At 34.7% G+C, this 14,404-nt stretch overlaps 1 protein-coding gene across 4 annotated transcripts in view; it reads right to left on the bottom strand.

The window, feature by feature from the left end:
* Positions 1 to 14,404, bottom strand: part of LOC135217285 (2,4-dienoyl-CoA reductase [(3E)-enoyl-CoA-producing], mitochondrial-like) — a 171,459-nt gene continuing 157,055 nt past the window's right edge. For 2 of the 4 annotated variants that reach the window (XM_064253037.1, XM_064253034.1), the window contains exons 7-8: positions 10,528 to 10,685; positions 167 to 303 (exon numbers count right to left, since the gene is read on the bottom strand). In XM_064253037.1, the coding sequence (XP_064109107.1) occupies positions 10,536 to 10,685 (150 nt within the window). In that variant the 3' untranslated portion in view covers positions 167 to 303; positions 10,528 to 10,535. Of the gene's footprint in view, positions 304 to 7,146; positions 7,229 to 10,527; positions 10,686 to 14,404 lie in introns of all 4 variants that reach the window. The other 2 variants (XR_010315096.1, XM_064253036.1) reach the window with 2 other exon arrangements.

The raw sequence follows: 14,404 nt of genomic DNA, 5'->3' as shown, positions 1-14,404 counted from the left end.
TTTTTTTCATGATTTATGAAATCCTTAACACAGTATACAAAATATATTTGCACCATATAATCTTGCATAAAATACTGCACTTTCTAAAATATTACTACCTCACAAACATTTATAAAAACACTTGCAGTAAAATGTAATTTCTTGTACATACACTGAACCTACCCATCAAGCACTTCCCTTGCTTTTCTTGTTACTGGCTCGAATCAATTTTTCTAATAAGTCCCATTGATCTGGTTGCACCCTATCAAGTATATTGAACTCTCCTGCCATGTATCGATACTCACCACCATCAAGGGCAATAGTCTGTAAGAGAAAAAATAGAATACCTATGATTTTACATTTTTAATATCCTATCAATTCCTGGATACCTAACAAAAATCTGTCAAAACAAGTGATAAATAAAAATTTTTAAATAAAAAATTATAGGATCCAATGTCATTAGTCTAAAAGTCATTAGATCCACTTTGCTAGGACATCTTGTAAATGTAGTGTTACAGCCCCACTGAGATGTGTGCTTAAAGTAAGCCTCACACAGCACTTTGTAGGCATTAATAACAAATAACTGCAATCACCTGGAATTTCTTCACCATTTATGTACCATCCGCAGCAGCTTTTGGAGTTTTCAACTGACAGGTAGCAGTGCAATTATTCTGTGGCAGTGCGAGACATTTTTCAAATAGTTCTGTTCTGACAAGAAATGATTAATGTGGTGGCACTCCAGATTCTGTTTAATCATGGTGATGCCTATGAATTTACTATTCATGCTATGGTAACTTCTGACGCCATCTTAAATAAAATGAAAATTTAAACTTTGGAAATAAAAATTGCCAAAAATGACATTTTAAGTCAATATGTATTTTGCATAACTAACAAACCTGCAATTTTAACTGAAGGGAAAAATTCTCTAGTGCCGGCTGTAGTCCAGTTACAAAAAATAAAGTTGCAAGGAATTGGTGGCATTAAGAGTAGCTAAGATGGCAGTAAGGAGTCATGTCAGTTTCCTCTAGACCTGGTAAAATATGAGGGGTGGCTTGAGATGGGCAATACATACGTATACGTTAACCCTCTTACGCCGAAGCGGTCAAAAAAAAATTGTCTCCCGTGTGCCAGAGGTGTTTCAGAGTGAGTGCGGAAGCGGAAAAAATATTTTTTTCAAAAAATCACAGCGCGCTTAGTTTTCAAGATTAAGAGTTCATTTTTGGCTCTTTTTTTTGACATTGGCTGAAGTTTATTATGCAACCATCAGAAATTAAAAAAATTATCATTATCACATATAAATAATGCAATATATGATAGCGCAAAAACGAAATTTCATTTATAATTGTATTCAAATCGCGCTGTGCGCAAAACGGTTAAAGGTAACAAGTTACTTTTTTTTCATTGTAATGTACACTAAATTGCGATCATTTTGGTATATAACACATTGTAAAACAATAAAAGCAACACAGAAAATATTATCACAAAATAATGCATGAATTCGTAACGCGGGGACGTAAACAAATATTTTTTTAAAAAATTCACCATAAATCTAAATTTATGTCCTAGGAGACTTACCCAATTTTCTTTCAAAATGAAGACAAATGATTAAATATTACTATACTGTAAGAGTATTAGCTTACAATTGCAGTTTTCGACCATATCTGACGAGTTAAAGTTGACCAAATGTCGAATTTTTTTATATATATATTTTTTTATATGCAAATATTTCGGAAATAAGAAAAGCTACAACCTTCAAATACTTTTAGTTTTATTCTACATGAAATTGCACACATTTTCATATATAAAACTCTATGAAATGCCTAATATGAAACTGAGCAAATATTCCGAGAATGGGACGTACGCATTTCGGAGATTTGTGGCGGAGAATCCGCGCGCGGAGGGAAGGAAAGATTTTTTTTAAATTCACCATAAATCTAAATATTTTGCTAGAGACTTCGAATTTGTTTCAAGATGAAGATAATTGACTGAATATTACTAGACTGTGAGAGTTTTAGCTTACAATTGCGTTTTTCGACCATTTCGATAGAGTCAAAGTTGACCGAACGTGGTTTTTTTTCTATTTATCGTGATTTATATGCAAATATTTTAAAAATGAGAAAAGCTACAACCTTCAATTATTTTTTGTTGTATTCTACCTGAAATGCGCACATTTTCATATAAAATAAACTTTATGTAACGGCTAATTTAAAATGGTGCAAACATTACCACAATTGCACGTATGATTTTTTCGGAAGAGTTACCGCGCGGACGTAAAGAAAATGTTATTTTTTTCATAAATTCACCATAAATCGAAATATTGTGCTAGAGACTTCCAATTTGTTGCAAAATGAAAGTAAATGCTTGAATATTACTAGAATATAAGCGTTTTAGCTTACAATTGCGTTTTTTTACCATTTCGGTAGAGTCAAATTTGACCGAAGGTTGAAATTTTGGCAATTATCGTTATTTATATGAAAATATCTCAAAACTGATAAAAGCTACAATCATGAGTATTTTATTGTATTCTATTCTACATAAAAATGCGCACATTTTCATATATAATACTTCATGTAACGGCTAATTTACAATGGTACAAAAATTATGTCAAAGTGACTAAATAATTTCCGAGATGTGTCACAGATACTTTTTAGTGCGGCAAGAAAGAAATTCGTGCTTGCGCGCCTGCATAACGATTGTAAACAAAACAATACCTAGATCCGTGAACTCCCAGCATTCCCCAAGGCGCGTGATTCAAAAGTTTTAGGCTGGTAGGCCTATAAGTATTTTTCCGCGAATTTTAAAAAAAAAATTTGTAAGTCGACGTAAAATACGTCCAGTTGGCACACGGGAGACAAAAAATGTCCAGTTGGCACACGGGAGACAAAAAATGTCAACGTAAAATACGTTCAGTCGGCAAAAGAGGGTTAAGACTGCAGGTTTGTTAGTTATGAAAAATACAAACTTATGTAAATTTTGTCATTTGCTCATATACCCAACAAATCTTTGGTCTTAACATAAGGGAGACTTCACTTTTGGGGGAAGGATAAAACTAGCCTCAGATCTGACTGGAGGTTCAGCTCTCCTTGGCTTACTTCCTGACCAAAGTAAGAAATAGGAAGGAGTCAGAGGCCCGTGAACTTTAAAATAAAAGTTTACTTGTCAACCTGATTCTGGGTTAAAGAGACAATATGAACTCCTTGTCTGTATGAAAATAAAGAACTCTGCCGTAGACAACAAAACTACATTAGCCACCAACCTTGTTTGTTGTCATTTCCTCTCTCCCCTTGCAATAGAGAGGAAGGGACTTGCTTATTTAATAGTTAGTATTATGTATGAACAATCAATTATCTTACCAGTTCCAGCACATGATGGATATTTCTCTCCACTGTTGGCCACCAGTACAGGAGAAAAAAGAATGAGCAAGGAAAAAGACTAGTCATTACATTAACTCTTACTTTCAAACCAACATTTTACAGCGGGACATTTGATGTGCTACACAATTTGTTGAGAAGCCACCACCGAACCCAAGGAAAACTTGTCCACAGACCTGTGGGTAACATCCCGCTGATAGAAGGCTGTGAAGGTGGTTTGGCATGGCCACATACCAGCCATTAAAGAGGATTTGAACCAACAGGTTCTTTTTGAAAGCAGTAGAAGGGCCTAGACCTTTGACATCATGTGCTCGTGCTCACACTGGATTGGCATCTGGATTCGAAGTAGAATTGGCTTGCTTAATCACATCTTGTAGCCAAAGAGGCAATTTCTCAAGACACTTCCTTCTCGTTCCAGCAGCAGGTGAGCAGAATCAACAAGATTCATTTCGGAACTACTCAGAGCTCACAACACCAAGCAACCTCTGCAAACAACTAGGAGGCTTTACTCGAAAAGAAATAATTCCAGGCAGCCAATCATAAATCGACCCCGGATCTGACCACGCCCACCCCTACTATAAAAGCTGACCTGTCAACAATGCCCATTCAGAATGTCCCTTGCAACATCCACATGATGGCCAGGGATGTGGCCTAAACATGTCGACATTTAACCCTCTTACGCCGATTGGACGTATTAAACGTCGAGTCAAAATGTCTCCCGTATGCCGATTGGACGTATCATACGTCGGCTCAAAAAAGTTTTTTAAAAATTCGCGGAAAAATACTTATAGGCCTACCAGCCGAAAACTTTTGTATCACGCGCCTTGGGGGATGCTGGGAGTTCACGGATCAAGGCATTATTTTGTTTACAATCGCTTCGCAGGCGCGCAAGCGCGAATTTCTTTCTTATCGCACTAAAAAGTATCAGTGACACATCTCGGAAATTATTTCGTCACTTTGACATAATTTTTGCACCATTTTAAATTATCCTTTACATGAAGTATTATATATGAAAATGTGCGCAATTTCATGTAAAATACAACAAAAAAATACTCATGATTGTAGCTTTTATCAGTTTTGAAATATTTCCATATAAATAACGATAAGTGCCAAAATTTCAACCTTCGGTCAACTTTGACTCTACAGAAATGGTCGAGAAACGCAATTGTAAGCTAAAATTCTTATATTATAGTAATATTCAATCATTTGCCTTCATTTTGCAACAAATTGGACGTCTCTAGCACAATATTTCGATTTATGGTGAATTTATGAAAAAACTTTTTCCTTACGTTCGTGCGATAACTCTTCCGATAAATTTTTTCGTGCGATTGTCCTAATGTTTGCACCCTTTTAAATTTGCCGTTACATAAAGTTTTATATATGGAAATGTGCGCAATTTCATGCACAATACAACAAAAAACAACCCATGGTTGTAGCTTTTATCAGTTTCGAAATATTTTTATATAAATAAATTTAAGTGCAAAAATTTCAACTTTCGGTCAACTTTGACTCTACCGAAATGGTCAAAAAACGCAATTGTAAGCTAAAACTCTCATATTCTAGTAATATTCAATCATTTACCTTCATTTTGCAACGACTTGGAAGTCTCTAGCACAATATTTCGATTTATGGTGAATTTATGAAAAAAAAAAATTACGTTCGCGCGGTAACTCTTCCGAAAAAATCAGAATTTTTTTGTGCGATTGTCGAAATGTTTGCACCATTTAAAATTAGCTGTTACATAAAGTTTTATATATGAAAATGTGCGCAATTTCATGTAGAATACAACTAAAAAGGATTGAAGGTTGTAGCTTTTCTCTTTTATCGAAATATTTGCATATAAATCACGATAAATAGAAAAAAAACAACGTTCGGTCAAATTTGACTCTACCGAAATAGTTGAAAAACGCAATTGTAAGCTAAAACTCTTACGGCCTAGTAATATTCCGTCATTTTTCTTCATTTTGAAACAAATTTGAAGTCTCTAAAACAATATTGTGATTTATGGTGAATTTTTGAAAAATATATTTACCTTCACTCCGCGCGCCGATTCGCGGCCGCAAGTCTCCGAAATACGTACATCGCATTATCCTAATATTTGCTCCTATTCATATTAGCCTTTTTATAGAGTTTCATATATCAAAATGTGCGAAAATTCATGAATAATACAATAAAAAATAATTGAAGGTTGTAGCTTTTTCCATCTCCGAAATATGTGCATATAAAAAAATAAATATAAAAATTTCGACATTCGGTCAAATTTAATTCGTCCGAAATGGTCGAAATCTGCAATTCTAATCTAAAACTCTTACAGTATTGTAATATTCAATCATTTTTTCTTAATTTTGAAACAAATTGGAAGTCTCTAGAGCAATATTTAGAATTACGGTGAATTTTTGAAAATAACATTTTTTACGTCCGCCGCGTTACGAATTCGTACATCATTTTGTGATAATATTTTTCCGGTGTTGCTTTTATTATTTTACTATGTATTATATATCAAAAGGATTGCAATTTAGTGTACAATACAACGAAAAAAAAAGTAACTCGTTAGCTTCGACCGTTTTTTGTACAGCGTGATTTGAATACAATTATCTATGAATTTTTTTTTTTTTCGCTACCATATATCGCATTATTTACATATGATAATGATATTCATTTCTGATGATTGCATACTAAACTTCAGGCAATGAAAAAAAAATGAGCCAAAAATGAACTCTTAATCTTCAAAACTAAGCGTGCTGTGATTTTTTGAAAAAAATGATTTTTTCCGCTTTCGCGCTCACTCCAAACCGGCGCCGGCATACAGGAGAGGTTTTGATTTTTAGGGCTTCGGCGTAAGAGGGTTAAGAAACAACCTACTCTGAAAATACAGTAATAAGAAGAAGATACTGTATAAACTATTTTGTATCAGATCACTATCTACATTCCCTTTGTAGTCTCCTGATATACATTACAATACTGTATATTATTATTAATAGGGCTTAGTTTTTCCAGACCTACTGTATAAACTATTTTGTATCAGAGATCACTATCTACATTACCTTTGTAGTCTCCTGATATATATTAAAATACAATCAGAATAAAATACTTTTCATATATTTTAGTATTGATAATACCAGACCTTGACATTCAAAATACCAGAATAACACATGAATATAATAGGCCAATTACTTAGCAGCCTCATGGATTATGAGAAATGAATTACCAGAAAAAGAGAAAATCCTTTTTATAAGATAAATTTAGTTAACTCTACCATTCTTTTTAATTATTATTACAGTATTATTATTATTTGAAAATATTTATAAACGTATATACATGTACGTACCATAAAAATTCTCGCATCTTAGTATGAGAGAGAATTATTATTTTTATGATTAAATGTTATTGAATTTATGCATAAAAGCTTTAAAACTTATAAATTACATAAAAATTAAAAAAACACTTTTGAAAAATTAAACAGAGGTTCTCCAAGATTCGAAAATGTTGCGATCGTGTGCCCGTGAAATACTTGTGTACGGTAATTAGTTAGGGTCCAATGAAAAGTTTGTGTGTGTGTGTGTGTGGGGGGTAGAGTTGCACATATCCCCAATGAGATATGAATTAATGTATTGGGGAGAGAGGTACTATATTTTCCAGATAATAAAACAGCTGTTTTGCTATGAACAACCAAATTGAATAACAACACTTGTTTTGCTTGTTTATCAACCATCTTATGATAGTAAATAAATACCATACTAAAGTTACAAATGATGTTAAGTAAAATAAGACTTTAATATTTTTACATTATACGTACGTACTACCACCTTTACTTGCTATGGAGAGAAGATCAGCAAGGAAATACACTCTTAAATTCAAGCTGCAAGTTGTTGCTGAAGCTGAGAAAACAATGATCAAGCTGTTAATGACTATAAATTATGCATCACCAATACATCCTTCAATATGCTCGTAAGTAAAATTGGAGAGAAAAGTATTTTAATCAAAACTATTAAGCATGACAGAAAACTTTTACTGTTGCTTTCAAATCGCTAAAAGATAAATACGTAAAGCTCGTACGTACTATGATGAAATCACGTGAAAATAACGGAATTGTTCATATGCGTAACAAACCTTCGGTCTTAACAATAGGATAAGTCTTAGCGCCATCCTGTTGTTAAGACCTAGGTTTGTTAGCTATGAAAAATACAAATTGATTAAAAATTTGTCATTTTGTCAATTTTTTGCAGAAAAACATGCCACCAACACCACCCCTTTATGAAAAATGACTAAATTTAGTCCATAACGAGATGACTTGAAACCATATTTCAACTTAAAAACACTTAGTGAAAAATAACCTTGTCCCACAGAGTATCTAGAGATCCATTTACACTTTACATTATTAATATTAAGGGGAAATTCTGGTTAATAGCCATTAAATTTTGTCAAACAGAACTTTTAATAAGCTAAAAAATTAGCCATTGCTCGAATCTGTAGGTAATCCCATTTTTTTACAATTTAATTTCAAATTAGTGCCAAGGTACTTCACTGGAGAGCGCCATTTATCCAGGATTTGACTAAATTGCCATCTGGCAGATTAGTACTGATGACATAGTGTAGCGGTTGTCTCACAATAACAAGCGTGTTTTAGGTCAATTGTCATTCAAATAGTGTCAATTAAGCCAATTTGTATGGCGTTTAGTTGTGCCAGTACTTCTGGCAAGTGCCCAAATAGAGAGAAATCAAGTCGCTGGCAGATGGCTCTTCAAAGGAAGAATATCAACATCAAAACCTTTCAACCTACGACGCAAACCGGTGTCCATTCGTACCATTTCTTGACAACAGATTTAAAAGCTGACATTAGGAGCAGGTTATTAGATATGGCTATGAAATTTATATATGTTTTGTGAACTTAATTTCCCTCTGAACCGACCACGGTACCGACAAAGATAGGGCGGCAATCTACCGCTATCTATACTATGGTGCCTCTACTTGTATACATTTGAATTGAAATTTATTCTTGTCAATCACTGTGTGTGTGATGTGATGGGGGGTGAACGGCAGTTTTCTAAACATGTTTGTGAGTGTGTTTCCATGAATTGATGAAGGCCTTCACTTAGTCCTTATTAACTAGTTTAATTAATGGAGTTTTAGAATTCAGGGCTATATGCCTAACTAGGCCTACTTCAGACTATGTACTTCTAAATATTTACCATTTCAATCATATATTTTCAGCTGACAAATACAAACCAGAAAGGACATTATCTGAAGATGCTGTGCCCTCTGAATAGTTCCGCCTGTCTGAGCCTACTGCAACATGACATCACGCATAACAGATGAGCCCCACAGAAATGGCTGCGCCCATGGTGCAATAGAAAATTGGTTGTAAAAAATAAGAAAATGCCCTTTCAAAAAATTTTTTTTACCACGGGCACTTAAATGCAATATTACTACATATGGAACAGCTAAAATGCAACCAAAAGTTCCCCTTTAATACGTGTTTGAAAATTACTAAATCTTTTTTATCATGCAAATTGTATTTAGTCACAAAAAGAAAATTAAAATACAGTAATGCGTGAATATTGCTCTAAGAAAAAAATCAGCATAGTATTGTTCCATGATATATTTGGTGATAAATTCCACAGAAAAATACACGATTAACTGATCCACCATCTAGTGGGGATCTACTGTAGAATGATGATGAAGAAGAACTCTTGACCCCTGAATAACCAAATTCTTAATAAAAATACCTTCGAATTTATCCAAAATTGTCTGAAAGAGAAAGTTGGAAGGAAAAGATGTGGAAGTTGCTGGTAACACAGCTGGTAGCACAGTAGAGGTGAGAGTCGTTGATAAGTGGTGTAGTATGTTGGAAACAGTCCTGGCAGAAAAACTGGAATGCAGGAGGACAAACAGTGAGACAAAAGGCTAGAGAGGGTTGGTACCCCTGGTAGGCCTAAAAAGTCCCAACACTCAGTCAATTACAAGATCTCCTGAACCCCAATTGAATTTTCTAAAGCCGAAGTAATAGAAGAATATGGAGCAAAATCATCATGAGAAAAAGTAATGAGAGAAAAATTGCTAGGGAAGAGCTAGAAATGAAGAAAGAATAGTAGAAGTGGACACCACCACCACCAAGGAAATTAATCCTTTCCAAGATGTTGGAGCAGACTTCCTTCTATATCTCTTCCTCTTATCAAAATTCTTCCATTGCTCAGGAGACAAATCAACACACTCAGAACATTGGTTACTTTAGATTTGCACTAGCTACAAGTAGAATATGGAGGTCTTTCACAAAGGAAGGCAGAAAATGGGAACAATGATTGCTATCAACCCCAGGCAGAAACGCACATAATACACAGTCATACAGATCTCGCGCACACACACACACACAAAAATCTTATGGCGTAAAACAGGCAGGAAGTGGACAACAACAGACTTCTGGGTAGAGTGCTTGATCTGAAAGCGGTCAAGAGAAAACAGACTCGATGGACCAGAGATGGGTTGAGGTGGGTCAGCTACTCCTCCTCACTGTCATCTTAGCTATTCCCGATGCCACCAATTCCTTGTAACTTTTCTCTCAAGTTAAGACCAAAGGTTAGTACAGTATATGAACATACGAGGCATCTGAGTATTGCCAAGTGATTAAAAAAGTTAAAATCAGCTTAGAATATAACTGTAATTTCAACTTAGTTTTTTCTTATACCTATTACTGTAAAATAGTTTAATGAGATCACTAACAGTATTTCTTAAAACACAAAGAGTTCCAGTACCAGACAAAACACATTCAGGAAACATATTCATCAATGAAATTACACAAATTGTTAATCATACAAAGTACTGATCACAAGAGTACCAGTAAGTACTGCAAATATTATATTAGCCTATTTATCACAAGTAGTTTCTAGAGCATTCCAACTAAGTTTTTACTCTCCAAAACCTATGGGCAGATAGTATCCTCATTTTCTCAAAATTACTCTTCCATGTCTCACAGCTCTAGTTTCTATAATTTAAAAAATAAAACAATTTTGCAATTAATGTGTAAATGCTTAATGCCAAAAGACAGTGGTAGCTTGAATAAAAAAAAATATACATTTCCTATTGCTTATATACAAAGACAGCATAATTAATATATGTACTGTATAATAATTTGGATGTGCATTTAAAAAAAAAAAATACTCATTTCACACAAAGATCATACCAAATTAATTATAGTTTAGCTCTTCGGAGTGCTTTATCTTTGTTTGTAGTGCCTCGTATTAAAGTTTCCAAGTGATCCCACTGCTCTGGAGATATTTTTCCCAATCCATTAAATTCTCCTGCCCCAAATCGGTAGCTTCCGCCATCTAGAGCAATGGTCTGCAATATTTAAAGACTGTCACTAAAACCTTTTCAATGATTTTATGACTGTTTCTCCACTTTTTAGGAGGCATGTTCATAAAAGGAAGATTCCACAATGTTCAATTTGAATGCCTGGTGCTGGAAAATCTTGTGTATTAAATCAGGAATGTCAGCTACATTAATCAATCGTTGACAACCTAACTTTTCATTCATTCAAAAAAAAAATTTCTTACTGTAATTATAAACATAACACATTACAGTAGTATTAGATATTTCTATCAAGTGTTTAAACACAAAGCTTCTCATTGTTAAATTTCTATAAATCTACAACTAAAAAGATCTGTTACCACATATAATCCTTTGTTTTAAATTTACTTAATTTTCATTTGATGGAAGCTCTGTGAAGTTACCTCAAGGCCGACTGTTGCCAATGATACCTACTAGCAACCCTGATGATTTCAGCGACACAGACACTAATGAGAGATCATATTTTGAAAGCAATGGTGGTGAAGATGCCATGGTTGCTTTGCAAGGGTTCTCTTCTCAAAACCAGGAATACTGTTTCTGTTTTGAAATTTACTGTTCAAAATAAAGATTAATGAAACTTACAAATTTCTCCAGTAATTTTCAAACTTATCAGAACTGAAATTTTATTCCCGGGTCCTTGAAATCTGATTCTGAGGGCTCCTTCAAAAACAGGGAAAGTGTACTACTATTGTTTCCTCTTGTAGAATGATGTAGAAGATATTAACAGCTAAGGTAGATGTAACATTTAATACACAAACTTGTGATTGGTTGGCTTATGAAATGTAGGCTGCCATTCAGCACCTAGGACTTGATAGAGGAAGTTGAAATGGTTGGAAAGAATAATGAGATTCAGAGAAGAAAGATGAAGTACAAATCTCTTAAAAGGGGAAACTGGAGAAAACCCCACAGTTGCACCAAGTAATAGAGATAGAGAAATGCTGAACGAAGAAAGGAAGCGAGAGAGCAGAGGTTAACAAGTAGGCTAAAAAGCAGTAGTAGTACCTACATAGTACAATGTGAGGTGCACTGACAGCACTCTCTCCCTATAGGGACATTAAACTTGTGGAACTTTGCATATTCTCTCTAAAAAAAAAAAAAACAACAACAACAACAACAACTCTCTCTCCATCTGACCAAGAAAAACTGATGTGCCAAAAACACATGAATAATATATAGTGGACATTCCCTCAATCCCAAATCTTGAATGATTTTAAGGTTGCTCTCTTACATGATGCTCCTTGGAGGCAAATGCTTTGGAGTGGTATGAAAAATTAGTTTCAGGAGAATCAGTGTTTTATTTAAGAATCCTTTCAAATCCGTTCTCATTAGTATCCTGCTCCACTTGCGAGACTTGAAAAGGACCCCACAGCTTCACATACAACAGGACTAAGTTGATTCTGCACAACAATTGTGGGCTTCATTCTCCTAAAACCTACCTGGATAGCTTACAAACAGTTTCTTCCTAAGGTACCACTTCGATCTTGCACAGACCCTCATTAATATGATATCATGCAGACCAGATGTCAACAAAAAAGTTGGTACTTTCCTGCTAATACTTATCCTTCCCCAGTTCTAAAAAATCTAAAATAATGCTTAGTTCATTGACAGTTGGGTAACTGGCATCACACCATACACCAACAAATCTTATCATTAAGCAAGGAATTTCAAGTCCTAGATGCTGCATAAATGCAAGTCACAAGAGCTGGATAGAACTTCCTCCCTGGGAAAGGGATGGTTGTCAAAATTTATCCTTTCTGTTCTTCACCGTGTCTACACCAATGACTCTGGGAACTTCACCCTGGCATGATAAGCTTAAAAGGCGTTCAGCCAATGCATGTATTGACCATTGACTGTTTACTTTTAAAATCATATGTGGATTTGGGGTAAAGCTGCCTGCCTTCTTTCTAACTTTTCTCATGGCAGAAGATATTGAAATTCTACTACTTAATTAAGCAACAAACAATGACCAAAGCTTGATACCTACCTGGCTTCATGTGACGTGTATCTTTGATATTTTTTCTGTCTGCTCTTGCAAAGTTCCAATGTGATATTCTTTCAGAAGGTGAACTATTATTGGTGTTAAGAATTTGTACAAAATCACAGTGTCCTGGTTACTCAGTGTTCTCTGGTCAAAATCAATAAAGCAATTGAGAGGTCAATACATGACAAGTGTCAATGTAGTGAGTTGAAAGTGAGACTCAAAGGTTATCATAATTTTTATTTTGTTAATTTTCTGTTTTAAAAATTTGGTTTTGTTGTATGTGATGTGTGTCAGTATTTCATTCCACTGCTAACTGTCAATTGGTTCTTCCCCACAGGTGTAGAAGCTTCCTATTCAAGAGCTGGAACTTTGAAACTTGGACACCGAATATTTTGTCTAACTTGATATGTCATAAACCCGAGTCATTTAATTTTAAATGTTCTGGATGAAGGTTTTTGAGAAAGTAATGGTTGCTTAAATATTGTGCACCAGAGTTCCTTTTCATTAATTATTGAACCTTTTTGAGTTTTGTTTCATTTGTTTAATAAAGAACTATTTTACACAGAAGGATTTCACTTGTACAATAATACTCTCCTTGTTTTAAAATAAGTCCTTTTTTTATTTTTTGTTGAGAGAAAATAAATTACTTTTCCCGTCTGGTTTTCATGGCTTAATACACAGTAACAGACCATATTTTGCCAAAACTACCATTTAGGATCATAACAAAAATCTTAGGGGACTCTTGGGCCAATTTAATCCTGAAATTATTGGGGCTCTTCAAGCTGGTGCCCAGAAAACTGAAAACTGTGACAAGTATGCTGTGACCTGACGAACCTGTAGGAACTAGGCAACAGTACTATACGGCATCTTGTTACTTCATCATCACAGCATGAAAATGTAGGGCTCTCCTGTATCAAGGAGTTCAACATCATTTTTAATGAGATAAGAGACCGCCCTTCTTTAAGCCAAGACATCAACACTTGATGGATGTCTACTACTCAAATCCCCTCTATTACATCACCATAAACATTATCATCAGGCGGTGAGTATATGAAGCAAATTGCTTATTTCTTTTCCTAAATCAATTTCTGAAGCCAATGCATGCAAGTGATTATATACCTTTTAGATATTTGGGGAATATCAGTATACACAAAGTAAACTTCCACACTGACTCCCCATTTGCTGATCACAAGGATTCCCATAGCTTGTACATTCCCTACAAGAGTATTGTAATCTAGTTTGCTCTCCTGTAGACATGTGATTATAAGGAAGTGTTTAGCTTTCACATCTGGCCAACTCATGCAGTACATTGGACACTCTCCAGGCAATGACTAAATGTGATCTAGAAATAGTAGGCCTTAAATTAATACTTTTCTATATGTGGGTGTTTTTTATTTCTTGAAGAACCCAGGAAATTTAGACCGTTTAATGTCCTTTCCAAAAATTCATAATTTGTTCCATCAACGTTATCAGATAACAGCTGACTAACTACTGAAAAGTTTGATCTTGCTTGTAATTTTGAGTAGAGAAATTAATGCCTCTCTCCCTCAATTACACTAGGTTGATCTTCTATGTGGATAAGAAACATCATTTTCATGTCTTAATTATATTTGCTAAGGAAGAAGGGCTGTAAAGGAGATGGCAATGGGCTTGCCACAAGGGTGCCGGTAATGCCTTCAGAGGCGATTCTCGTCTAAAGAAACCTCCTTTTATCTAACGGCTACCCATC

This window comes from Macrobrachium nipponense, chromosome 7, assembly GCF_015104395.2.
Source record: "Macrobrachium nipponense isolate FS-2020 chromosome 7, ASM1510439v2, whole genome shotgun sequence".
Taxonomy (NCBI): Eukaryota; Metazoa; Arthropoda; class Malacostraca; order Decapoda; family Palaemonidae; genus Macrobrachium; species Macrobrachium nipponense.
Note: the sequence above shows the minus strand (reverse complement) of the source record. Positions and strands in the feature narration are given on the sequence as shown.